The following is a 25,939-nucleotide window of genomic DNA, read 5'->3' as shown; positions in this document are numbered from 1 at the left end:
TGTGTAAAGACAGGATGACAGGAGAAAGTGGAGCCAACTATGGGCTTGGTGGGATGCTTGGTGGGCTGGGAACCAGGAGGCGAGTGACATGGGAGATATAGGGTAGGTTTCTGGCAGGCTCTGGGTGCTGCTGGGTGCACCACTCATTTAAAGCATCTTCTGGCCTTCCCACAGGTCTCCATGCTTCAGAAGAAACTGAGGAGTGGGAGATTGTCTTCCCCGCCCTGTGGAGCAGGGGCCAGCAGGAGCCGGCGGGTGGCAGCGGTGGTGGTGGGGGCTGCAGCGCCAACCCCTGTGGGAACCGCAGCAGCACCCTCAGCATCCCTGTCACGCCTAGCCCGGTGGCCGGCAGCTCCCGGGAGGTGCGTTCAGTCTCCTCCTCGGTGGACGGGCAGGCACAGGCTGTGGGGGAGGCAGCAGAGGAAGAGGACACTGAGGATGAGTATGAGTCTCAGGAGTTTTACCACTGGTCCCCTCTGCCTCAGGGGTCTGGTGCTGCCTCTAAGTTGCCACCACCACCATCCTCACCACCACCGCCTCCAGCAGAGGATGGAGATGAGGTACTGCTGAGGATCCCAGCTTTTGCTCGGGAGCTCTACCTGCTGCTCAAGAGGGACAGCCGCTTCCTGGCCCCTGGCTTTTCTGTGGAGGAGCGGCTTGGCGGTGAGGGCAAAAGCCCATCCAGTGCTGCACAGTTGCTACCTGAGAGAGCTTGTTACTACAGTGGTGCTGTCCTCCGCTACCCGGGCTCATTTGCCTCCTTCAGTACCTGTGGTGGATTGGTAAGATGACCTTGCATGTAGGGGTAGCACCAAGGTCTCTATCTGAGTGTCCACTTCATCTGCTGCTTTTCATTCCCATGCCTTTCCTGAGGTTTTCCTTCTTTCATATCCTCTTGGGTCCTACCTCAGTACTTACCCTTATTTTAACCATTTTGTCATTCATACTTCTATTATCCCACTTATAATTTTTCTCAAATCCTACTTCTGCCTTGGTCCAGTGAAGTTTATGTGCTTTGTCCCATTTCTAGGCATGCTTTTGTCTCTCAGTCCCAAACCTTCCTTTCTTGGATCTCCTTTTTATTCTTATGCCATTCTTTCTTCAGCTTTTCTAATCTCTGTCTCTAATTTTATCTTGGTCTTCAGTCTGTGCCTGTGATTGGTTACCTCCATGCTCACTCTCCTTCCTTTTCCCTGGATCGTCATCTGTCTTCCAGTCCATCTGTAATCTGTGGTTTTCTTTATTCCCACCCTGTATCTTAAAGTTATCTTTCTCTTCTGTGTTATCTTCCTTATCTTTTACATCTCAGGTTTCACACTGTTTGTTCTTTCTTCAATCAGTATTTTAGGATTGTTTTGTCATCTTCGTTACTCCATTTCTTTCATTCCTCTGATCCTTTTGGTGTTTTTCCTCCATCTCACAACTTCCCACATGTAGTACAAGTAGTTACTTGGATCTGAGACTCAATACCCTTCTTTCCTTTCAGTTCATCCATAGAAGTACACAGTGAGTATGTTCTCAGCAGAAATATTGAAATAGTCAGACCGTTTGACTGGTTATTACTTCCATGGCATACCTCCCCTCCTTAAAATATATTTCACCTGTTATAATTTCTGTTGGATCAGTCATGATTTTTACAAGATGAAGACCTGAACTGGGGACACTGACAACAGCAATGGTGATAGAGTGAGCTGCAATCCCAGGACATTGGAAGTGGACAGAAAGAGTAGAAAGCAGCTGGGATGATGTAGAAAGCTGGCAGGATTTAAAATATAACCAAGTTTTACTACTATTATTCTCACTTTGGGCCTTTATGTAGCATCATAAACATGCATACCTGCAGCACTTTACAGAATATAGAATATAAATGGTACAGTAGTGGCACTAGAGATAGTTACCATCGTCATGACCCTTGGGTTTTTGGGTGGCTAGATGCGTGTAAATCAGCACAATCACATAATGGATGTTTCCTTGTATTTCTTTCTGAATTTGAACATCTAACTTGTTCCATTGTCGATTCATGAAGATATGTCTGCCTGGATTTATTTGCGTGGTCATGAAGTGAAACCAGGTAGAATGTGGAAATTTTGGCTGGCTATTCATTTACCTGTTTGGACTTACTCAAGAGTCAAAACCCAAACTGAAAGTGGTGGAAAGGGAACATATGTGGATTGACACCAAGTAAAATATTTGCTTGCACTCCTGCAAAGTGAAACCGCCAAGTTTCACACAACTCCAAGTGGTTGGCATCTAATAATTGACATTTTGTCAGATTTTCCAAAGCATGGTGGCAGAATTAATTGTGGAGAAAAGTCAGCTGAAAGGGGTTTGAAAGCAATCAGGTGAAGGATTTTTATGTTCAAAAAGCTTTTGACTCCTGTAGTTGTTCTTGTTAGAATTTTACTTCTTTCTACATTGTGTATGGGTAAAATTAGGTTAGAAGAAATCTTCGCAAAGAAATTGGGAGAGATCATTATCAAAAATGTCTGCTCAAAAGTGATACACATCACTGCATATTGGTAATTCCTTTGACTTGATTTTTAAATTGAAATTCACTATTTAAACAGGCCCCAGTTTCCTAGGACCCCTATTTGTAATTTATGATTCAGTCAGACTTTTTCTGAGAGTGCCAGCTTACTCACAGCCTGCTAGCTGTCTAAGCATGCATATGCCCAGATCACGTGCCCCATTCAGAAAAGAGGAACATGATCTATAGCTGAAATATAAACTATTTTATCTATCTCAAATAAAACTGGGAACTGTTGTTGATGTTGACTGGTGTTGTCATGATCCTCAACTGCATAGTCTTGTTTGCAGCTGTTTTTCCTGAGAGTATTACTGCGTAAGTCACATAGTAAAAAAACCCAATTGCACAGTGCTATTATGTCAAAGTTGTCATAACAAATCTTAAGTTGTTTGTCATTCTTTATTCAATCATTGCTTGGGCTCTATTACATATGTAAGTTGCTCTATTTCCATATCTTGAAAAAACATCATACATACATTGGATATTCCACCTTGTTTTGCTTCCTCTAGGCCTTGCCCTGTAAAAACAGCCAAACAACATTTCAAACTACATTGAAACTGGAACTTACAAACTTACAAACTAAAAATACATTGAAACTTGAACTTACAAGTATTTAATTGTAGTTACATCTATTACAATTTATTTTTTAATGTTAAATATAAAGAAATTTTGAAGAGAAATACGGTATGAATGTCTTTGATATACTGTCATTTCGAAGCCTGACTGATTTGGGTTAGGATTACTACGTTGCAGACACTTCGGAAAGCTAAACAAGTGGGCTGTAAGTCCCTTACTGTGCAGTTTAGATTCCATTCAGCAATTTTTTCTTTTGAGTGTGGAATAGCATCTCAGTTAAAAACAAAACTTCCACCATTCCACTCCTTAAATAATAACCTTTTAGTGAATCTCTTTATTCACCAACTGTAATCTGATAGACAATAGTGATTTTGCCATAGAGGAGGAAGGGTGAAGAAGTGTAAAGGCCAATAGAAAAGGTTTGGCCATCATGTGCAGGGAAGGGCCATACATGGCAGTACAGATGTGTGGCTGATACTGTAGGGCTAGTTTTGTGAAAAGATCTTTGATAAAATGAAAAAATGGCCTACCATGAAGTTGTTTTGCCATCCACGTTAGGATGCTGGTCTTTATTCCGACTTCTCAAGGCATGGAGAGACCATGCCAGTGATGTTCAGGAAATTGCAAAAATGTCTATGTAGAACTGCTCCTTCTATAAGCAGAAAGACAGAAGAATATTATTACAGATGTTAGGCACTTTATCCCCTTAAAATGGGATTTAGATGCTTTTTGAATAGTTCACTGGTTGCAGCTGGCTAAAACATGTAAGATACAGCACAATGTTAAAGCTTCCCCATATTTCTTATTTCACAGTTCTTGAGAGTTTCAGTAGGGTGTTTTTTCTTGAGCTGTTCATTAAAAGCCAGTATAGAGAGATGATAATAATGGGGTTCATAACATAGCATGTTATGAAGATACCATGTTAATCAAGTGTAAAATGAGAGCTGTAGTCCCAGATAAATACTAACCAAATTCTGACTGCCAGGATTGGCTTTGTTTGGCAACCTATCTTGATAAATGAAGGAAACATAACTCAGTGGGTATTTTCTAATCAAACTAGAGATTGAAGATATGCGTGGCCTGTCTAGGAACTCCATCACCATGACCTTGGTGTAATCTCAAAGCTCACATCATCAGCGGTGATGGCCCTCTCCAAATCCCTGGTAAAACACTTGTGGACTCTTACATCCTTTTGCAGCTCACTAGGATTCTGCACTGCTGCTGCAGGAAGATTAATGAGAGGTTTCCAAGTATTCTCCGTCTGTATGCTTACTGCCTGCTGCTTGTTCATCATTAGCAAAATGCCAGGATGTAAGCAGTCCTGCTGATGCCAGTGAGACTGTTCTGAATGTGATGAATTGCAGAGCTAGAGCATTAGTTATGAAATGCTTGCTGCTTGCTTATCTTTTGCCATAATATTTGAAGTAAGGAAAAAAAGAATGTTAAATGTTGTTGAACAGTTTTCTTTGTAACTGGTAATATATTTAACTTACAACTGGTAGTACTTTCAGAGCATGCTGTAGGAGAAACTTACTGTGGACTTAGAATGAAGAAATCTGGCTATTGTTTCTTTATCAACAATCTGGTCTGCTGCTAGCATGGAAGTTGAAGTAGTCTCACTACGTTTCCCCAAAGAGAGCTCTAACAAAGGCAAATGTGTGCTTTATCCCCTTTTCCTTTAATTTCAGAAAGAGAGACCTTCAATGTTGTTTTTTCTCAGCACTGAATTGCTCAGGTAGTGATCTATGGCTGTGTGGTGACAGGCAAGGCTTTTCCCAATGTTTCTTTTTCGCTGAAACGGTCGGCAATACATAAAGAATGGCTACGTAGAGAAAGGATTTGAATGTCTTCTTATACCTAAACCAATGGGTTATGTTTAGACGGTTAGGAAGTTCAAACAAGAACAAATGTATACACAGAGGATGGACAGGAGAATGCAGCTTCATACAGCTATGCTGTTTCTTGCAGCACTTAGTAGATTGTCTAACAGAACATCTGTGGAGATCTACCTAAACAGACAGCATTGCCAGCGGGGGCAATTTACTGGAGAGAAGCTTTGAAATCCATCTGACTGGTTCTGTATTTTCACTGGATCTTAAGAATGTGAAATGGTCAATAGCATACTTATAGTTCTGTAAATCCTTAGAATCAGTGTCATTAGTTTTTGCAATTAAAATTAATGTGCATTTTCTCAGTGACTTGGGTCCTAACTCTTCTCCAACCCAATAGAGAGAAGAGCTCTCTCTAGAGAAATGTATGGTGCTTTTGTTAGGCCTCATTAAGAAGCAGGTATTTAAAAATCTGATCAATACTTTATAGACAAGTAGACACAGATTTTCTCCAGCTGTTATGCGTATATCTAAAGAGCACCATTCAAATCCATGTAGCTGGCATCAACAAAAGAATGGATGTCAGTGGTTCTGAGTCATGTAAAGATGTGCTAAGTATCATGGGGCATTCTAAGAAATAATTCTGATGGTAACCTACTTTTTAGGAGTGTGGAAAAAAACTGTGTGTCTTCTTTGGCTGATGGAATGCTCCTATGATACTTCAGTAAGACTTGAAAAAAGCCCTTGAAGCAACTTTACCAGATATGTATGATTTTTTTTTTTTTATTTCTGACACAAACTGTGTTTTGAAGATTAGTGCTATAGGCTAATACTAAGGAAATGACAGATGATGGATTCAAAGTATTTTAGATTTTGTTTTTTTAGGATATTCTAAATTCACATGACCCTCAAATTCAGGGCACATAACAGGGCTCCTACGAAACCAGAATTTTTTATTTTGTACCTATATATCGAGGATAGTCTGACTTTACATGTTGTCTCAGAACAAGCAGAATGAAATTGTTAAAGAACAATAGTAATGAAATAAAAAGAACCCCAACTTTCTGTAGTCCTGAAATTCCGTACACAGTCACTCTTGAGAATAGGATTGACATCTTTTCTCCTAGAAATCTTTTCAAGATTTTTGTGTGGGAAAACTCCCATGGTATGTAATTTTAGTTACACTACTCAATGATTCCTGCAGTGAGAGCAGTGTCTGACATGGCGAGTGTACATGAATTTTTTGGCAGCTTGGACAGTGTTGGAGAGCTGTATTGAATTACGTTTTGGTTGACATTTTGGTTGTAGAGTTCGTTTTGTTGGCACTGCAGTTCTTAACCTGCTGCAACTCCTTTTCTGGCATAGGGTCGCACTGACTGGGAATGCATTGGGTGCATATAATGAACCTTACATTTGCTTTGCAATGCACATGCAATGTAAAACATCCCTGCTTTTTGTGGGGTTCTTGGAGCAAGTGGCCAGGAGCAGCTCATAGGCTTCATAAATTGCTCTGGGAAGCTGTGCTGTTACAGGTTGTGAGCTCCTGGTGTAAGGCTCTGAGACTTAATAGGCTTCTTGCTTTGGCTGAACTGGAGAACAACTACCACATGACGCATCCTGGACCATACAGCACCAACATACAAACCTGAAATGGGTTACATACCAAGCCAATTGTCAACTAAAAATAGTATCTCTGCCTCCTTACTTCCAAGATGTTGCAGTTACACATTGGTATTGAGTAACTTCCAAGCCAGATGCTTTTCCAAAAGAAATTGAAGACAATTACAGGTTCTTTTGTGCTGAGGGTAAGCATTAGAAAACAGAACTCGCCAACAGTTTTTCATAAAAGGCGGGGGGGAGGGAAAGATTGCAAGCAGTATTTATGGTCCATTTGATACATACAGGTTAAAGTTTGAGATTACAGAAGGAGGATTATGAAATTAGATAAGATGATACTTGAAGACTTAAAGTGAAGAACACCCTCCTTCTATACACCCAACTTCCTGGGATTCTCAAATGAAAGAGGAAAAATTCAAGCAGTAAAATATGTGTTTAGATCCCGTCTCTTTAAAATATAGGGCTAACACAAGACACAAAGATTTGGGAAATCACAGGTGTTTTTTTCGGAGGCTTTTTTGGTTACCTGTTTAGAATGCTAAACTCTTTATTTCTTAGTGCAGAGTCTGCCTACTGTTGCATTGTGAATTTGTTAAATGAATGAAACTTTGTGAGGGGGCAGAATGAAGTTTGTGAATGAGGGTACTCTGCGAGTATCCGTTACTGAGAGCTCTCAGGTTCACTAAGATTTGCTTTGTTGATCTTAACTTATGTCTTATTTGTGTTTTAGACATCTTTAAATGGGCAGTATAAAATAGTTGGGTTTAGGTAGGACATGGGTGGAAATGTTATTCCTTCTGGATTTACATGCCAGTGGAAAGTGGGGAAGAGGGGGGCAACCAGGCTTCTGGGGAGTCTGGTCTGCAACAGGACAAAACAAGTTGTTTACTTCTGCGCACTTAGGCGCTACACATCTGCCTCCAACATAAGCTTACCTGCTTTTTTGTTAATCTCTCTGTAATACTAAAATCTCATCATTAACATCAAGAAAGTGACTATGGCCAGCTAGAATAAACAGTATGTATGTGCAAGCAAAGCACTATTAACAAACATTTCTTTATCCTCCCTGAGCAGCAAGTTAATTACAAACAGACTACTGAATATGGCGGTTTGTTTTTTTGTGGACGATTTTTTGGTGGGTTTTTTTTTGCCTTAGTTTTTGGTTTTGGTTTCTTTTTTTCATAAAGAAAAGGAATATGGAGATGGTATTCTTTTAAATGTTTGATTAGTGTTATCAAGAATCATAAATCAAGGAAGATAAAGGACTACAACCTCCGTGTTTCTATTTTCCTTCTTGAGCCCTGATGCTGCAGTGTGTTGCTATTCATCTTTGCCTTTCTGGATGAAATAACATTGGTTGAATTTTTGTTTTGAGTATCTGAGAACTCTTGCTAATTAGTAAGATGGAAAAGTCTTTTAAACGTAGGAACAATAGTGTTAATGTAAAGCTGAAAGGTTTAGAAAATCAATTTAGATTTAGCCCGAGACTACTTCTGAGCTATAATGGTCTCTGTTTCCTTTAATATTAAACACTGTGGCATGGTATGTGAGATGTTGGGCCAACATGCCTCAGACCATGTGGTAATGATTCCTTTCTTCTTCTAAGAGCTATCCTGTAATCATGTAATCACTCCATCCTGAGACAGGTTTGATTTGTGATTCCAGTCTTGCTTATAATAGCCTGCTGTTCTCCTAAAGTGCTTAGTTTCAGTACAAATACTTCCTTTGCAATGTATTTCCAAGCCATAATTAGAATTGAGAAATACGCTGTCCCAGAGTAGCTTGGTTTTAAAAAACTGAGACTATTGTGAATCACTTTAGATTGCTACGCCTTGTAATTATTAAGTATAAAATTATCCAGGTTATTTTTGCAAGATACAGAAGTGAAATAGTAAATCTCACTTTTTCACCCAGAAAAAACAGGTAAGTTCATTGAGTACAGTTTCTGCATTAATTAAATTAGTGAAGTTTTGACCCCTGATTTGAATGTAACTGTTTTAAAAAGAAAGGACAGAGCACAGAGACTCTCCCAGCTACATCTCTTGTGGCTAGTGAAATAGTGAAATTAGCATTTTTCCAAGTCTTGTATCCCTGACCATTCTTATTGTATGTGCTGATTGTTTCTTCTATAGCAGATAAACCAAAATTTTTAAAAGAAACATGTATTCGCTGTGTTGCAACCCTTGTGATTTTATTTTAAAAGCACTGTTATTTGTCTTTTTCAAAATATTTATTGAACGTTAAAGAATGGAGATTCATTTTGGTAGTAAATGCAGATTGTGATAGGGAGAAAAATAAGAAGATCCATGATTTCCAAGATGTAATACTGTAAGAAAAGGGAATCTGGGAAATAGGGAAAAACAAGACATCAGGTATGAGAGTCATTGTGGGGTTGACGGTAGGTGAGAATATTCAAGGAGGAGTTTGTGAAAATTGATGGTCTTGTGCAATGATGCACACCTCTCTTTGCTACTTGATAAAGAAATCTACCAGGATGTAAAAAGATGAGTCAAAGCCATTTGGATTTGCAGGAGAATGAGATGTTTGCAGAAATTCTGTAGAGCGTGTGCCTTTCCTTGGTTTACTCAGTCTGTTGCTAATGACTTTAGGGACATGACATGAGGGTTGATGGGTTGCTCCTTGTTAAGCAGAAGCAGTGATGTAATGGAAATATTGTGAAATATGCTGAACATATGCATGTGCATGCTATATTGCATATCCACATGGTAGTTGGTCAAACTTTTATAAAACAATAGACCAAAATATCTATATTAGATTTAAAATCACTAGTACATCTGTTTTACATTAGCAGTTCAGTTAACCCTTCATTATTAACCTGTCATTGCCTGGACAATATAGTCTTCTTGTTTATTCTATTGCTTTTAATAATGGCATAAATAGGCAAAGGAAATGAATGAATAAAATTTCTAGTGTTAGTTGTGGAACAATGTATTTAGAATGATAAATTGATATCATAATAGTTGCTAATAAACATGCATCTGCACGTAAGTAGATAGAAGTAAAAATTTTTGGAAGCCTGTTCTATGTATGTTTTTCTTGGGTCTGCTGGTACTTCGGTCAGAATTACTTTCTGAAGGAGTTTTGCATCCAAAAATGTGCAAATTTGCCCAAAAGTTACTTGTGAAGTGATTTAGCTCCTGAGTAATTATCCTCCAACAATTGCATATGCTTGCTCTATGATCTTAGCTGTGCTACCTTAAGTTCTTATTAGATGTCAGAAGTTTAACTGAGTCAAATCAGGTCAAGCTTATTTAGATAGCAGTATATTAAGGAAAATACATATATTTCTGCACATGATTCAGTTAATGGGGAAAACTTTTTATGATTCAGTACAGAGTAAATATCCTGTTATGTCCTTCTGGGGTTAAGGGGAATGCTGGCTGTGAGAAGTGCCCAAGTAATGGCTACAGCCATAGTAATGCTATCTTTTATACAAAATGTTAAACTATGCTTCAGATGTGCTTAAAATTCTTGGTGCTCTTTTTGTCAATGAGAACACTGATTAGCCTGGCAACTGGATTATAACTTTGAAAACTCAGGTGTAACTCTGCCTCAAGGCTTCTGGTATGAAGTGTTTCACGATCTTTCTGGATATGGGAGACATTGAAAAAAAAAAAAGGCAAAACCAAGACAGAATAATGGATAAAAAAAGCTGAATGCCTTTTATTCTGGGATATAGGAGTGGGTGAAGGGTGAGTTTTTATTGCTGGTATGTGCAAAGAATATATAGCCAGATATGTAACCATATTCGCAGGACTTAATTGTGGTCTTGCTTAATTTGCTTTCAAAAAATACTCTGTAAGAGTAAAACTGTCTGGATCCATGTTTCTGTTGTAAGCTCTGGATTGAACTCTTCTAATTTAGGCAAATTTTAAAATCTTCTGAATTTACAAGCTTGGTGCAAGTTATGGAATGGGAAATGGCTTAGGTGATTTTATGCCTGGATAGCAGATCCCCGATCTATTTGTGTCTCTGGAACATAAATGGTCATTAAGTAACATATGAAGACAGGACGAGAAAGTTGGGGCTGTTTAGCCTGGAGAAGAGAAGGCTGCATGGAGGCCTCATAGCAGCCTTCCAGTATCTGAAGGAGGCTAGAGAATGCCGAAGACTCTTCATCACTGAAGATGAAGGGACTGTAGCAGAAGGACAAAGGATAATGGGTTTAAACTAAAATAGGGGAAGTTCAGGTTAGATATAAGGAGGAAGTTCTTTACTGTGAGGGTGGAGAGGCACTGGAATGGGTTGCCCAGGGAAGTTGTGAATGCTCCATCTCTGGCAGTATTCAAGGCCAGGTTGGACAAAGCCCTGGATGACATGGTTTAGTGTGAGGTGTCCCTGAACTAGATGATCTTAAGGTCCTTTCCAACCCAAATCATTCATATGATTCAATGATTCTATCACATGAGGGGAATGAAGGAGTTGAAAGTAGAAGAGAATTTATAGAATAAAATGGATGCAGTCAGTCGTACTGTTTCCTTTTTTTTTTGTTTGATCACCTGTTTCTCCTGTAGTAACCTAAGGAAGCATAGTAAAAAAGATTTCCTTTATGTCTCTTTAGTTTGTTATTGTTGTTGTTTTCTTCTAATACTAAATTATTTGCATTGGAAATGGCAGAAAATAATTCCTTCCTTTCTTCATTTTGCTTGTTTCATGTGAACGAATTTGTTTTAAAGTGACAAGTCAGACTGATGCCTTGGCTTAAGATAGTACTATCAAAACATCATTCTGCTCACCATTTGTATTCTTACACACACTTCAAACTCTCTACTTTTATTTCTCTTTATTTATTTCTCTTGAAGCCACCAGTTCTGGATTGATGTAATTCTACATAAAGATATAAAAAAACCTAATTATAAATTTATTTTATAAATGGACTAACTCAATTTTTTGATTTATAGTTCTGCATCCATAAATATAATTTATTTTCCTTTCCTGAATTACTGTTTTCCACAGTTAGTAGTTCTGGCAAGGAGCAGATTTTTACAAAACTGAGTTTCATGGAGTGTTGCCTTGAATTAAATAGTCTTTGAATGCAGCTCAGCCTCTCTCTCTGAAGAAAACGAAAATAATGGAGTTGTGGATAGATATTTCAATGAGGATTAGCAGAGATTAAATTTCTCTATGAGCAATCCTGGACAGGTTTTGGAGGTGTGCCACATCTCTCTGTGGCTACTATGAGAGCACATGAGTCTGAACAATGGTAGCTCATTCATATGCACTTATCTGAGTGTTTTACATGGATGAATCAATTTAAACTTGAATCCTTTGTATTGGTCTTTTTGGTACTAGCCTAGGTGTTTTGTCTAAGGTAGGTTACATAGACAGTGTCTGATTATTTCCATTTAAATTTCCTGCATGGTACTCAGTGTAGAATGCCTTCTGCTCATCCTTTGTGTGCTACTGCATTTTTGCCTGCATAAAGTAGAATTTCAGATTCTGATGGGTGGAAGTCCGGGCTTGCACTGAAGAAATGAGGTTAATGCAATTTCATTAGCTAAAGGTACAGCAGATTCATTCATATTCCAAGAGTGGTTTTTAGTCTTACCACAAGAAGTGCTGAGGTTACTCATCTTACACCAAAATGATCTAAAGAAACACTTCTTTACAAGCCCTGAATCTTTAATTGCAAGAATTTTTTCCATAGGTGGTATGTTTCCATAGGTGTTTCTCTTTCTAGGACTAGTCATTTTTAGCAAAGAGGCTTTCTTATGCAGTATTAATAATTACAGGAACTTTGTTGAATACTAAGTGATCTAGAATATCACTAAAACAGTTCATTGTCTAGTATTTTTAGCTTAAGTTTTACAGAAGAAAGTCTTTTAAACCCTGTCTGACTTTAGAGGAGCTGTTGTATTTATTTTAGAAAGGGGATATGGTTGAGGTTGTGAATTGGTTTGGGTTTTTTAGTAGTAAATCAGTGGTGGTGGTCCATCTAATAAAGCATGTACTTGAGCAAAACCAAGTAGTTGTTAACATTGCGCATCACTCAGTTATCACATGGTAGACATAATTTACAGGTTATGTGGCTGCTTTAAAAGTGGATTTTTCTGCCAGTTCAGCTTTGAATTGTGCAAATAAAGGTTTGTGTCATGCTCGTTCAAGGATAATTGTATCTTGGTTTTAAGTTTGATAGTGCTTTATTTTATTGGTCTGTACTAGTCATCTGTGGTTGGTTGAAGATATTGCTTCAGAATGATTAATGAAGCGAAGTAAAATAAAGGGTTTCCAGAACATTTCATAATAGGCAACAGACAACAAACATTTTTATTCATTAGCCAGTTAGTGCATGCACCAAAAATGGAGTTCAGGTCATGCAACCACATACAATCTCTGTTTAATGTATGATTAACCAAGCAAAATAAAGATCTTTGTCTGTGGGACTCAAGTGTTTGCTATCTTTGAATTTTTTCCTTTGGTTTAGCAGCCTTGGTAGTTGATTAATGTTGATTAATTCGTTTTGTAATGGTAGTTACTTCCTTCAGTTCATTTGGAAGCTGTGCTTGAATCTCAGTCAGCTCTGATTATTGCGGTTTTGGTGAACCAAACTGCAAGCATGGCTCTTGTGAGTTGCTGTACTGTTGCTGTGCCTTCCAGCTTCTTGAAACATAGGCCTACATAAAAATAAACCAGCTCTCTAGCCCACATAAGGACAGATCAAAATACAAAACCTGAAGGCCAAAATACTAGGAGACCACTAAACAACTTCTTTTAAAAGTAAAAGCTCTTGATTGTAGTTGACCATTTAGAGTTGCATGTACAGAAAGTTTGTGTGTTTTCTTACTAGAATAACAAATTCCATTTTAATTAGATTTATTTCTGATTAATAGTATCTTTCATACAAGTGAAGAGGAATAAGCTAGGTGGCCAGTTCATTGCTTTTGCACAGATGTTACTTTCTAGTTTACTTCTCTGTACTAGCTGTAACTCCATTTATTAATTATTATTTTTAAATAAATCAATTTTGTAACATCAATATAAGGCAGTAAATTTTTCTGTACACCAAAAAATCAGAACCTTAGTTATACAACATAACTTTATCTTTACTATCACAGCACCACCAATGACCCAAACTCATATGAAATCAGATCTGGATCTGCTTAGGGTTTAGACAGAGAGGGTAGCATACCGTATCTCGCTTTATTGAGCTTATATAGACCAAAGCAGATTGAGAGTTCCATCAAATGTCTTCCCTTTTCACATTCTAAAATTGAAAACGTCTCTTCTAATCTTAACTATACTGTGGTTATCTTCTTAATGTAGTATGAGGGCTTTATGATAACTGGCTTAAACACGATGGTTTTGAAAGTGTCATAGAATGGTCTTTAGTGTCGTAATTCTAAAAAATAGTAAGTACTTGATGTTAGGTAAGGTTTCTAAGTAACATATACCTATTTTATTAGTTCCACTTACGTAGCTGGAATAAATGGACAACCTTTAAGGCTTTCTAGCCCTTCCACAGAGCCTCTGTTTCTTCTGTAATAGAAACAAAACTACTTGAGAGATAAGGATAATTCCAGAATATAACTAGTTTTACTAATCAGTTCAACCTTCTGAGAGGAAGAGTAGTAACTACTGAGTGAAGGAAGAAATGATCAGAGACCAATAATTTATTACATGGTGGGTTGGCAGAACAGGTGATGGTTATTTTTGTGACATAGTCATGGTTGCCGTAAAATCTGTATTGTTTTAGGCACCTAAGGTTGAAAATACCATATTTGTTTTCTTAAGAACTGCAGAGTGTACCTTGTGAGCAGTTACAGATATTCTACACGTTTAATAGCTGCACATCTGATGGAAGTCTGGCTTGCCAATAGCTGTCTCTATTCTTAGTGGTATTAGTCAATCCTTGAATAGGCATTTGGAGCAAATGCATACAATACTGTTCTATAATATAAGTTAGTTTGAAAATTGAGTTTTTTTCAGTGTGTCTTCAACCCAGTGTGTCTTCAAAATATGTTTTAAGTCATATGGCTGTCACATATGTAATGTAAAATTTGACTTTCCATTTCAACAATGGCTTGTAACACATGGATCAGAAATGCTGATTTGATTTTAAAAATTTTATAAAATATATTCACCTCTCCTAAGAGCTCTTAAAGTTCTAGAATGCTACATAAGGAAAAGAAACAACATGCCTGTGGCAAGTCTGCATGTCTGCATTTCTTAGTTTGTAGTTTCCAAGTATAAATCTTTAGCTGTTAATAATTTTGAATTTATGATTTTTAAGATATATTTATGGAATAGTTTTCTTGAGTGAACATGAAACTGTGTATGTCAAAGAAAATGGAATTTTATGTACTGCAGACTCACCTGTATTTTATAGTGGCTGTTGCCTTTTCCCCATTTTCTGTAAAGGATGTAGAGCCTAAACACTTTATAGATTAACAGATGTGTAGTTTTGGAGAATGTGTATTCAGAATCTGGGTAGCTGCAATTTAGTAAGAAAATACATTATTTACATAGTAATTTTAGCTGGTAAGGTGAAAAAAAAGAGGCATTTAAAGCATGCGTCTGTCAAACATTTTTTATGTATGTATGTTTGTGTGCACTTGCTTGTTTTTAGATGTTGCAAATAAAAACTAGGCTTTAAATTGTGGTTTCTGTCAACATTTTAAAATATAGCCACTAGTTTTGAATATCTCAGGTTATTAGTATTCAGCATATAAATATACACTCCCGAAACTGAATGCTAGTTAAGAATACATGAGCTTAAGTATCTTGGTCAAATTTATATTGCAACTCAGTGAAGAAACAAGATTAGAATGCGAAACTTAAAAAAACCCAGAGAAAAAGTAAATAATAGAGTTGGCCTAGAATTTAGTGATCAGGACAGTATCAACTCAGTACAACATCACAGCCAAGTACGTGTCCCCTCTGTGAGAGGTGATGATATTGATGTAGGCAGTGGCATAGATCAGCTGTTATTACCAGAAAAAAAAAATAAATTCCAGCAGAACAGAGTTGCAGGGATCATTCATGCTAAAGGGAGGAAGTACTGAACAAGCTGTTATATCTTTTAGATATTGTATGCACAGAAATATTCCATTATTCCAGCAGGATTGCAGCACCATTGACTTTTCTAATACCTTGGAAATAGACATTTGAGTAAACTTTTTTCTTTCTGAATGTATCTTACACTTCAGTAGGATTATGTAAATGTTCGTTATGCTTTTTCTCTTTATTTACATGCATCCCTTGATTGTATTCTATGGTCAACCTGTTGCCCACAAGGACCAACAGGTCCATTTTAGATCTGCTTGCCATCCATCCATCCATCCATCCATCCATCCATCCATCCATCCATCCACCCATCCACCCACCCCCATCCATCCATCCATCCATCCGTTGATTCATCCATGCATTTGATGGAAAGTCTATACCACTGCAGGGGGTGAATGTATCCCACGGGCTGGACTTGGCAGTCATCCTTGCTGAATTTCATAAGGTTACTGCTGATAACTATTTAAATATATATTTATGCATATATTTTATATGTGTAGGTGGGATGGCACTAAAATGAGGCCACATGAATGACTGGTCTTTCTGAGACCCATATTTCCATTGTTCTGTGACTTCAGTAAAGATGATGAGGCTCTTGGCTCATAAATAATGTTCTTTGTTCTGTCATACCTCTTCACACACACACACACACACACACACACACACACTCTTTTAAATTTTCTGATGGTTTAAATTATTTGAGGGTTACTAGTATCTGTTATAAATCATTAGGTAATGGAATGATCTTCATGTGACACATTGGGTGTAAGTTATCTGCAGTTCTGCACAGTTGGTTTAGTTGACATCTATTTTTTTAGAAAAATAGACTATACATCAGGAATGGTACATTTAACTTTAGGAGTTATTTATAACATTTCTGTTTGGAGTATTTGAACACAGCATTCAGAATTGCCTTATGGTAGTAGTTTTCAATGAATTATAGTTAAAAGTACTTCAATTGTCTCATACCAGAACAGATTAGACTTGTCTCTGTGGAGATGAAGATCAGCATACACACATCTAGCTCCTTGGACAGTCTGTGTAGGGTAGTGATTGTTCCAGAAAGAGTCATCTTAAGAGCTATAGGGTTTCGCTTGACACCAGTGTCCTATCTACCTCCTATTAACATTTAATATTTTGAAGTTTGAGTTATGGTGTACTAATGATTTTGCAGGTTTTTACTTATGTTTAAATTATGCTGTGCCTTGTCAGTGCAAGACTTAGAAGGGTTTGGGATGAGTTCTGGGTTTTAAAGTATTGACAGTTTTCCAGTGTTTTGACGCAGCTAATTTGACTAAAGCAAACTATAATTAAACTATACTTCTGGGTAACTGCTGCCAAAAAAGAATGTAGAGTGGAGCCCATTTACAGTGTGCTGTTGAAACAATAAATCTGTGAAAAGAATAACTTATATTTAATTTCAGCAAACTTTTTCTTGAAGTTTATTTTTTGTTAGCAAAGGAGACTCTGTGAAAGCTTATGGATGGTGTAATGACCCGCTGGCACATTACTTAGAAAAAACAATTTTCACCACCGTATTTGGCTTATAACATGTTGTATGGCTTACAATACAGAAAAGGAAGTAGCACCAAAGGCAACAGACAAAACTAGTTAGATCTAGGTAATTTACACAAGAAGAGGTTTTTTTTTAAAAAACACAATGTCAGATATAACGATGACCTTAAAATAATGAATTGGAAATAGCAAATGAGAGGAATTCTGTTTATCCGTAATGGTGTGATTATATGTTTGATAGTTGTTCTGTGCTATCTCACTTCTTAAAGACTTTATTTTCTGTGAGAGCTGGACACCTTTCAATGGCAGATTGTCCTAGGTTCAGCAGCAGCAGTCACTTTTTCTCCTTCTTAGTAGCTGGTGCAGCGCTGTGTTTTTGACATTCAGCCTGGGAATAGAACCGATAAAACCGATGTTTTCAGTTGCTGGTCAGAATGTTTACCCTGACCAAGGACTTTGTGAGTCTCATGCTCTGCCAGGGAGGAGGGGAAGCTGGGAGGAAGCAGGGACAGGACACCTGACCCAAACTAGCCAAAGAGATATTCCATACCACAGCACGTCATGCCGGGGGATGTAACTGGGAGTTACCCGGAAGGACATGCTCTGCTCAGTTGGACTCGTTTTCGACGGGTGGTATCGTATTCTCTTCCCTTGTTATTTCTCTTATCATTATTATTATTGGTGGTAGCAGTAGTGCTTTGTGTTATACCTTAGTTACTGGACTGTTTTTGTCTCGGCCCGTGGGAGTTACATTCTTTCGATTCTCCTCCTCATCCCTCAGAGGGTGGGGAGGAAGGGGGGAGTGGAAACTGCATAGCTGACTTGCTGACTGGCTTAAACCATGACAAAAATATGCGTTTGGTGTAACTTTGTATGATTGTTCTGAATTCCCACTCTCACAAATTTAGCTGGCAGAGTGACAGACAGGTTCCAGTAAATTTGTCCTGGTTTTCAGTGTGACTTTTGTTCATATTAATGTGGAGAAATGCAGTGTTTTACATGATAAAGAGCATATTCATTTTGATGATTCAGTATATTTCAGGGAAAAACTCTCTTTCGCTGGAAAGCTCCTGGACAGTTCCAGTCATGAAGAACCTAGCTTGGATGCTTTATGAGAGCGGGAGGGGAGAGCAGAAACAATACATGTGGAACTGACTGTTTTAGTGATAGATTCAGAGCTGGGAGGCACAAGAGAATTAAACAGATCAAAGGCTGGTGTAAGTGGCTTCTAGTGTGGCTTACTGCTTTTATACTACATTTACAGGTTTGCTTTAGAAACTGGTGATTTAGCTGACTGTGACAGGAGGAGGAAAAGCTTGTGTATTTGCTGATCACAGCATCATTATGAGCCATCAGGCATGATGTGGGTGTATCTTAAGATACATTTTACTGGTGAAAGACATTTAATGGGGATACAAAATTGTCAGTTCTCATTTGACAAAGTTACAGTGGAATTGCAGATGAAATATGGCTGGTAGTTCTGTTGCTGGTATTCGGAGAAAGGAAATCAGTTGTGGCAGAAAGAATAATTGCAGTAGTAAATCCTGTTTCATCAAGCAACAGCTAAAGGCTGGTGTGTTTATCATCACACAGCAGAAACTGTGATACAATATGATTACCTCATACAAAAACACTAGAGTGAATATTAAGGAGCCTGGAAAGCTGTCCAAGGAGGAAAACAACGTAGAACCAGGATCAGCTAGATCTAAAGTACTAGCCATAAATAAGGTTAGAAAAATGGAAAGATTACCAACTATTAGAAAAGTCTGAAAGTAATTTCAAATAAATTTCAATTATTTGAATATATCAACTATTCATCATCAAATATATATCAAAATAATTTCAAATAAAAAAAATAGAGCAGTTCTATTGAAACTACTTTAATTAACAGTAACAGCAAGGAAATACATTAAAAAGAAATCTAGGCTGATAAGGGATCTGTGTTACAAGGGTAAGTGTAAAAAGGCTCTATTTTATGAAGTCTTGAATGCATGGGGAGCTGGCCTCCTGGCCTTGATCTGTGGATCTAATACGTCTAAAATACAAAGGCAATTTACTTTGCCTGTTCTAGACTTTCTTGTTCTTCATTAATTTTTCACTTCTACAGGATTTAAGCAATAAGAAGCGAGGTAGTATAATGAGAATGAAATAATGCATGCTGCACATCACATAAAGAGAAAATTTCACTAGATTTTGCAAGTTGCATTTAGCTGAATCTGTTTTTAATATTCAAGTGAACCTTGTAAGCGAGCCTACAATTTCACGAGTGATGTATGATTGTCTTTCTTTGATATCCTGGCTAGAGTAAAAAGATCAAATGTCTTTTTATAACTTCGAGACAGTAATAAAAGAACCTGAAAATCCATTGTGCTAGGTAAGTCACTAGAGGAATCAGCCATTTGTCCTCTTGGCTGATGCTTCTTTCAAGACAGTGTCATTTGTTCATGAAAAATATGCATGTCCTGTATTAATGCCAAGTGCTCCGATCAGCACTGGAGAAGTCCAGATGATTCATTTGGCAGCAAGTGGTCTTTTCTGCCAGAGTTTCTCTCTTTCACAGAATACACAGCTTTTTTGTGTATTGGGATGTATTTTCCATTGTCAAGTTTGGGGGTGGGGGAGGAGAAGGAGGGTTGGTTCTTTAAACCACAGCTTAATCAGGCAAAACCTGGAAAAGAACCTCTTGACTGGGGGAAAGGAAAAGGGGCTTGAATAGGTAATTTCAGCATTTGAAAATTGGTTTATCAGTTCTACTGGATTTTTTTGGAGATCAAAGCACAAGTGTTCAGCAGTTGAAAATGCACTGACTTTTCTAGAAATAGTGGCAGAAGCTGAACAAATGGACTCCATGAGTGATATGACAGTATTGTTGCAATAATCTATAGCCAGTTGATATTTCTATTAAGATGAACAGAGGAATTAGCATGTGAAGAGATAGTCACTTGAACCTGACAATCAGTATGTTACATTGCACAGAAAGTTGTGCAATGCACTTGGAGGGACTTGTGTCAGATTTGTGAGTTTCACTGGTGATGGCAGTGATGAAATGTTTCTGATTTTAAAACACCACTATGACCTTAGGAATCACATTTTGTGCTTTTGTCTAAAAAAAGATACTTAAAAGAAATGAGAGATTAGAATTAATAAATTTAATTTATTTCATCTGCTGTTTCTCTTTGTCTCTATTAACGCTTGTTTACTAGTGAGTGGCATGGAGAGTGTTGCTGAGTCCTTATCTTGGAGGTGTGACTGCTGATCATTATAAGCTGTGGACTTCATAGCCAATGATACAAATTATAATGATGCATTTTTATTTATCTTGCAATAAAATCTAGGTCCATCACCAAGAATACCTTAAAGAGAACTGAGACATTTCTGCAGATGCCTTTTGCATATATTAAAAATACATCCCAAATGTGAACATTAGCCATGTAATTTAGAATCATAGAATCAAAGAGCGCTTTGGGTTAGAAATGACCTGAAAGATCATCCTGTTCCAACCTCTCTGTCATGGGCAGGGACATCTTTCACTAGATGAAGTTGCTCAGAGTCCGTCCAACCTGGCCTTGAACACTGCCAGGAATGGGGCAGACACAGCTGCTCTGGAGAACCGGTTCCAGTGTCTCAAAAGTGAAGACCTGTTCCAGTATTACCTGTATAGTGACGAAATCTTTTCCTAGTATCTAATCTAGATCAGTCAGATTTAAACTCTGTCAGTTTAAAGCCATTCCCTTTTGATCTGTCACTACATGCCCTGGTAGGAAGTCCCTCTCCAGTTTTCTTGTAGACCCTTTTAGGTATTGGAATACTGCTGTAAGGTTTCCCTAGAGCCTTCTCTTCCCCAGGCTGAACAAGCCCAACTCTGTCAGACAGCTTCATAAGAGAGGTGCTGTAGACCTCTGATCATCTTCATGGCCTCCTCTAGACTCGATCTAACAGGTCCACATCCTGCTTGTGTTGGAGGCCCCAGATCTGAATGCAGTACTCCAGGTAGGGTCTCACTGACCAGAGCAGAGGGGCAGGATCACCTCCCTCAACCTGCTGGTCACACTTCTCTTGATGAGGCCCAGCATCTTGGCTTTTTGGGCTGCAAGTGCACACTGCCAGCTCATGTAGACCTTTTTATCAGCCAACACTCCCAAGTTCTTCTCAGGGCTGAGGAGTATTTAGGGTATTTATACTCTGTAAATGGCTAATGTGCAAATAAACCTATGCATATCTTAGAAATGCAGACTAAAGTTTAGAGTTACATGTCCTAATTGTAGAGGTTTACCTCCTAATCCTATTTTTTTTATCAAAGAAAAAGAAACATGAGCTTCTTATTCACAGATTGACACTATTTGGGATAATTTGTGTGAGTATTTTTTTGCAGAGCTGTGGGATTCTTGCAGCGAATGTAGCCTGTCACCAACTTCCTAGTTTAAGCTCAAATAGCTTTTGTTAGTTTAGCCCTATTTCAGCAAAATGGGATTGGAAGAACCCACGTCTTTGAACAAGGTAGGTTGTATGTCTCTGAGAACTGAGTAACTAAAATTCAGAACCTGAAACTGTCATGAGAATCTTGTTGGCAGTGAGTTTGGAGAATGGCTATGAAACTGAATGCCGCTGGTGAGAAGTTCTTATCACCAAGTAAATATGCTGCTTCTCCACCACTCTTCAGTAAGTAGAAAACTGAAATGTATAGAACCCTGTGCAAGCCAGATAAAAGGTTGGGTTTTTTTTAGGTCTGGCAGGAAGAATTTTCTCTACAATGAAATGCATTTTTGGTTTTACTTGAAAAAAAAACATTCCAAGTAAAGGTTTTTTAAAAAAGTTGATGTAGCATTTATGTTGCAGAGCTAAAAAAATAGAATGTCAGTTTGAGCAAAAGTTAATATTGCTGTTGGAACTTTATTTTGGCAATGCTGCAATATTTGCTATCCTGGATTTTTTTTTTTTTTTAAGTTATTACTTAACTGCACATATAATTATATATACATTCTTTCTAATGGCTCTGATTTAACTTTGAGTTGGAACTTTATAATTCAGAAAGAACAGGTGAAGTAGGATTATAGATTTCCAAAGAATTTTTCATGAAAAAAAGGAGGGGTTGAGGAATTAATCCTACCTGTACCTTGTTTCAATTCACCATATATAATATGATATGTCTTAAAAATGCAGATAAAGGTTTGACTTGATGATGTTAAAGGTCTTTTCCAACCTAGTTGATTCTATGATTCTGTGATTCCATGAAAATGGTATTGAATGTTTCCTGGCAATTTTCAGAGTGTACAATTGTACTAAATTGATTTTAAAATCAAGAGATAGGTCATGTGTTTCCACTTGGTTTTCGTAAATATGAAATGTTTTATGTATGGGGCCATTAATAAATATTCTTAAAGTATTAAAAAAAAAGTTATAAAGTTTCTACAAAATTGCTAACATGTTACCATTTTAGAGAATGTCTGATAAAACTGCAGGTGATGTAATGTACATCCTCCAGACTAAAGTGTGCCTTGAATATCAGCGTTCTTATAATGGCAGTTGAAGCATTAGGAAATTCTACCTTACACGGAGACAAGGTGTCAGCAAGTCGCTGAATGGCAGTGTCTTATGTGAAGGAATGATTTCTTGTGCTTCACATGTCCTTCAAGAAATACGGGCAGTCCCACTGGCTGTAAGGGGAGAGGCAAACTTTGGCAGGGGAGGCAGGCAAGAATAAGTATTTCTGGTAAGAGTGCAGAAGGTTTTAGGAATGAAGATTTTGTTTTGAGTAGGTCTGGCTGTGGTGCACAGTCATAAGAGAAGTGTATAGAGTGGGATGCAAGAACTGAGACGTGCAAGGGGACTTTAGACTGCAAGATATACATTAATGTTCTGCTTAATGGGGAAAAGGTAGCTGTATCAAAGCAGCCTTTCTTGATGTCTTACTGAATGTCAGCAAACTTGAATAAAAATCAAAAGGTATTTTAGAGTCCTATCATTTCCACAGTTGTGTCATATATTGTGTTGCCTCAATTGCCTTGTTTCTAAGGTATGTTAAATCTGCCAGAGCTCCAAAGTAATGTTAAGGAGGCTTTAAACCATTTATGGATTGTAAGATTACTAGTAAATATTTGATGACATTGAATAATTTCCAAAGCTACAAATCTATTGGCTTCTTCGAGTTCTGGTCTGCCAAAGGACTGCACTGGACTTAACACTGTCTCTGAGCACCTATAGTGCAGGAATCACAAGAACAGTGTTTATATGTTACTCATTATGAAGTAGAAAAAAAAAGAATGCTTTTAAAAATAAATATCAAAGAAAATGGAGCATGTAGGTCATGGATAGTTAAATAACCGCTTGTCTACCCTTCAGAATGTTAGGATCTTAATAGATCCTTTTCCATATGTTTCTTATCATAATTCATAGTAATAATCTTGATGTATTTTTGAGATCTTATTCCCTGAGGTTGAAAAAAGAAAGATAATTAGTTTGTTTTGTACCTTGTCAGTCTTTTTCATCGTGTGGAAATTTAACCTTTTCTGCATGGCAAATAACTTTTTAATAGTGCTTTTTTTGACCTGTAATCTCGTAAACGAGCAAATGAGAAGGGGAGGAATTATTCTGTTTATTTCCACTGCAGTTAAAGTTCATGTAAACTGTAAAGCTACTGATATCAGGTCCCTATTGGGGTTTACTGAAGGCTGTAAGCATAGAAACTACATTTGCTCTGTCTCATGTTGTGTCTTGTCATCTTTTACGCACCATCAGTGAGAGGATACTGTGCAGGTTAGACCTTTGTTCTGACCCTGTCCAGTTGTGCATATATACATAACATAGATGTGATTGCATTCTTAATATTGTCAATCAGCAGTTTTAGAAGTGGTAGAGGTGGTCAGCAAGCCTGGCAAACCAGAGTGAGGACAACTTTACTAGATGAAAAATTTATTTGAAAAACAGGATGTCAAGATTTGAAAAGTGATACTGAAACAATGATGCAATTTATACATTTTTGTTGAAAGATTGCCCTGTAAAAAAAATCTCTTGAGAAAAGAAAATATATCAGAGGTAGTTTCTAAACAAAAGGCACAAATGTTAAAATTTATTTTAGGTACTTGCATTCAGTAAGGCTAACATGAAATAACCAGTAACATCTTGAGATTGATCTCAAACTTGTATTACAAAATAATTATTGCACTCATAGCCTTATAAAAGTATTTTTATTGTGGAGGTAGTCAGTAATTGATTGTGGCCACTTCTCAAATAGACTGCTTTGTTTAGATATCATCCTGCAATGTGAAGACAGTTTAAAAATCATAGCAAATATTAGAATATGGGCAATTTAAGCAGCACTTGTACGAAACACAGCAGTAATTTCTAATAATGTGTTTATAGAGGGCGACTTAGGCCTACAAAAGGAAATATTTTATTTCTGGCTTGAAAACATGACATTTGGAATCTGGAGGAAATGCCAAACATCTTAGGGTTTGGTTGGCTGTGAATTAATGGGCAAATGGAAGTTTGAGGGGTGACAACCACAGACCCTCTGTGTGGATCTGATGCCTGTGATTTCTTTACCATTTGGTCTTCTTTACATCATTTGGTCTTCCTTACTTCATTTTCTTTTCAACAAATCAGATTAATTTGGATTTGTGTCCTTTCCATTATCACCTTACACTTCACTCTCCACTGTCACCTTGAGAGATTCTTGCTCAGTTGACTAAGTTTATGTGAATAATAGTACCTGTCGAAATGTGTCAGAATATGCAAACCCATCTCAGTTTTGCATGCTTCACTATTCTACTTCATTCTAACATTCATCTAACAAAAATGAAGAAATCCTTCTGAATGTGCTGCATCAGTTTTGATAAAAATAATCTTCATCTTAAACATCATAAGAGCAGTATCATATAAAGAATGACTTTCCTAAAGATTCAGGGTATTTTGTATCTTAAACCATACTGAAAGCAGAGGAGTTTGGAAGAGTTTAAAAGCTGTGGAAAAATTGTTTCTACAGATCTTAAATTTGAGGGCCAGTACCTGAACACATGCTTTTAACTCAGTAGTCTCTGCATAATAGTCTGTTTCTCCTCCATCTGGGTTATACGGTATGGCCTGTACATATGGCACTATGCATATATGTGTACTTAGAGTGTACACCTACACAAAAAAAAAAAAATATCACAGGAAGGATTGGATTGAATGCTATGTAGGCAGCTGAAAGCCAGTCAACAGACATAATACTGACTCTCTTCCCGCCATGACTTCTAACTCTATGCAACAGAGTGGAGTGAGCAGGTAGATAGAGAAAACCTCTAGAAGTACAATGTGTATGCTGTACAAAGACCTGAAATGCAGTTAATTGAAGACAGAAGTTGCTGGTATATATGTGTTGTTTCTTCAGCCTTCAGAAAGAAAGGTACTCACAGATGGAAAGCTGTCGTGTGTTTGAATAACATGAGCATGTGAACTTATCCTCCTACTTACGAAATTTAAAAAGTTGTTTGAGCTTTATTATAAAATTAGTAAGAGCTAGAAACTTTTTTGTTGAGTTTAAGCTGAAGGTAGGTTCATGTAGGTTCATTGTTAGAGTCATGATACTAAATTTAATCTGGGCTTTTAAAATCATGGAGGCAAATCTTTTTTAGAGTGGGATACCAATATTCAAATTAAAGATTTTACCTCTTTAGTCAAGAATAAATCTTTAGTTCTGGAACATTTTGCAAATAGTAAAGAGTCTGAGATTACCAGAATGTGTTTCAAAACTAGTAAGTATTGAAGTAGTAAACAAGAACTGCCTTTTGCCCTGTACATTGAAGTAAACCTTTCATTTTTATACTGCAGATGACATTAACATTTTTGTGCTGATGGATGTTATAGGCTTATT

At 37.4% G+C, this 25,939-nt stretch overlaps 1 protein-coding gene across 1 annotated transcript in view; it reads left to right on the top strand.

Annotated features, from left to right (window-relative positions):
• The window catches only part of ADAMTS19 (ADAM metallopeptidase with thrombospondin type 1 motif 19), a gene marked incomplete at both ends in the record, with an annotated part of 154,936 nt that overhangs the window by 861 nt on the left and 128,136 nt on the right, over positions 1-25,939 (top strand). Inside the window, one exon of the mRNA XM_080636600.1 lies at positions 175-782. Within this exon, the coding sequence (XP_080492726.1) occupies positions 175-782 (608 nt within the window). The remainder of the gene's footprint in view (positions 1-174; positions 783-25,939) is intronic.

Source organism: Psittacula echo (assembly GCF_963264785.1).
Source record: "Psittacula echo genome assembly, chromosome: Z".
In the NCBI taxonomy this organism is placed as follows: Eukaryota; Metazoa; Chordata; class Aves; order Psittaciformes; family Psittacidae; genus Psittacula; species Psittacula echo.
Note: the sequence above shows the minus strand (reverse complement) of the source record. Positions and strands in the feature narration are given on the sequence as shown.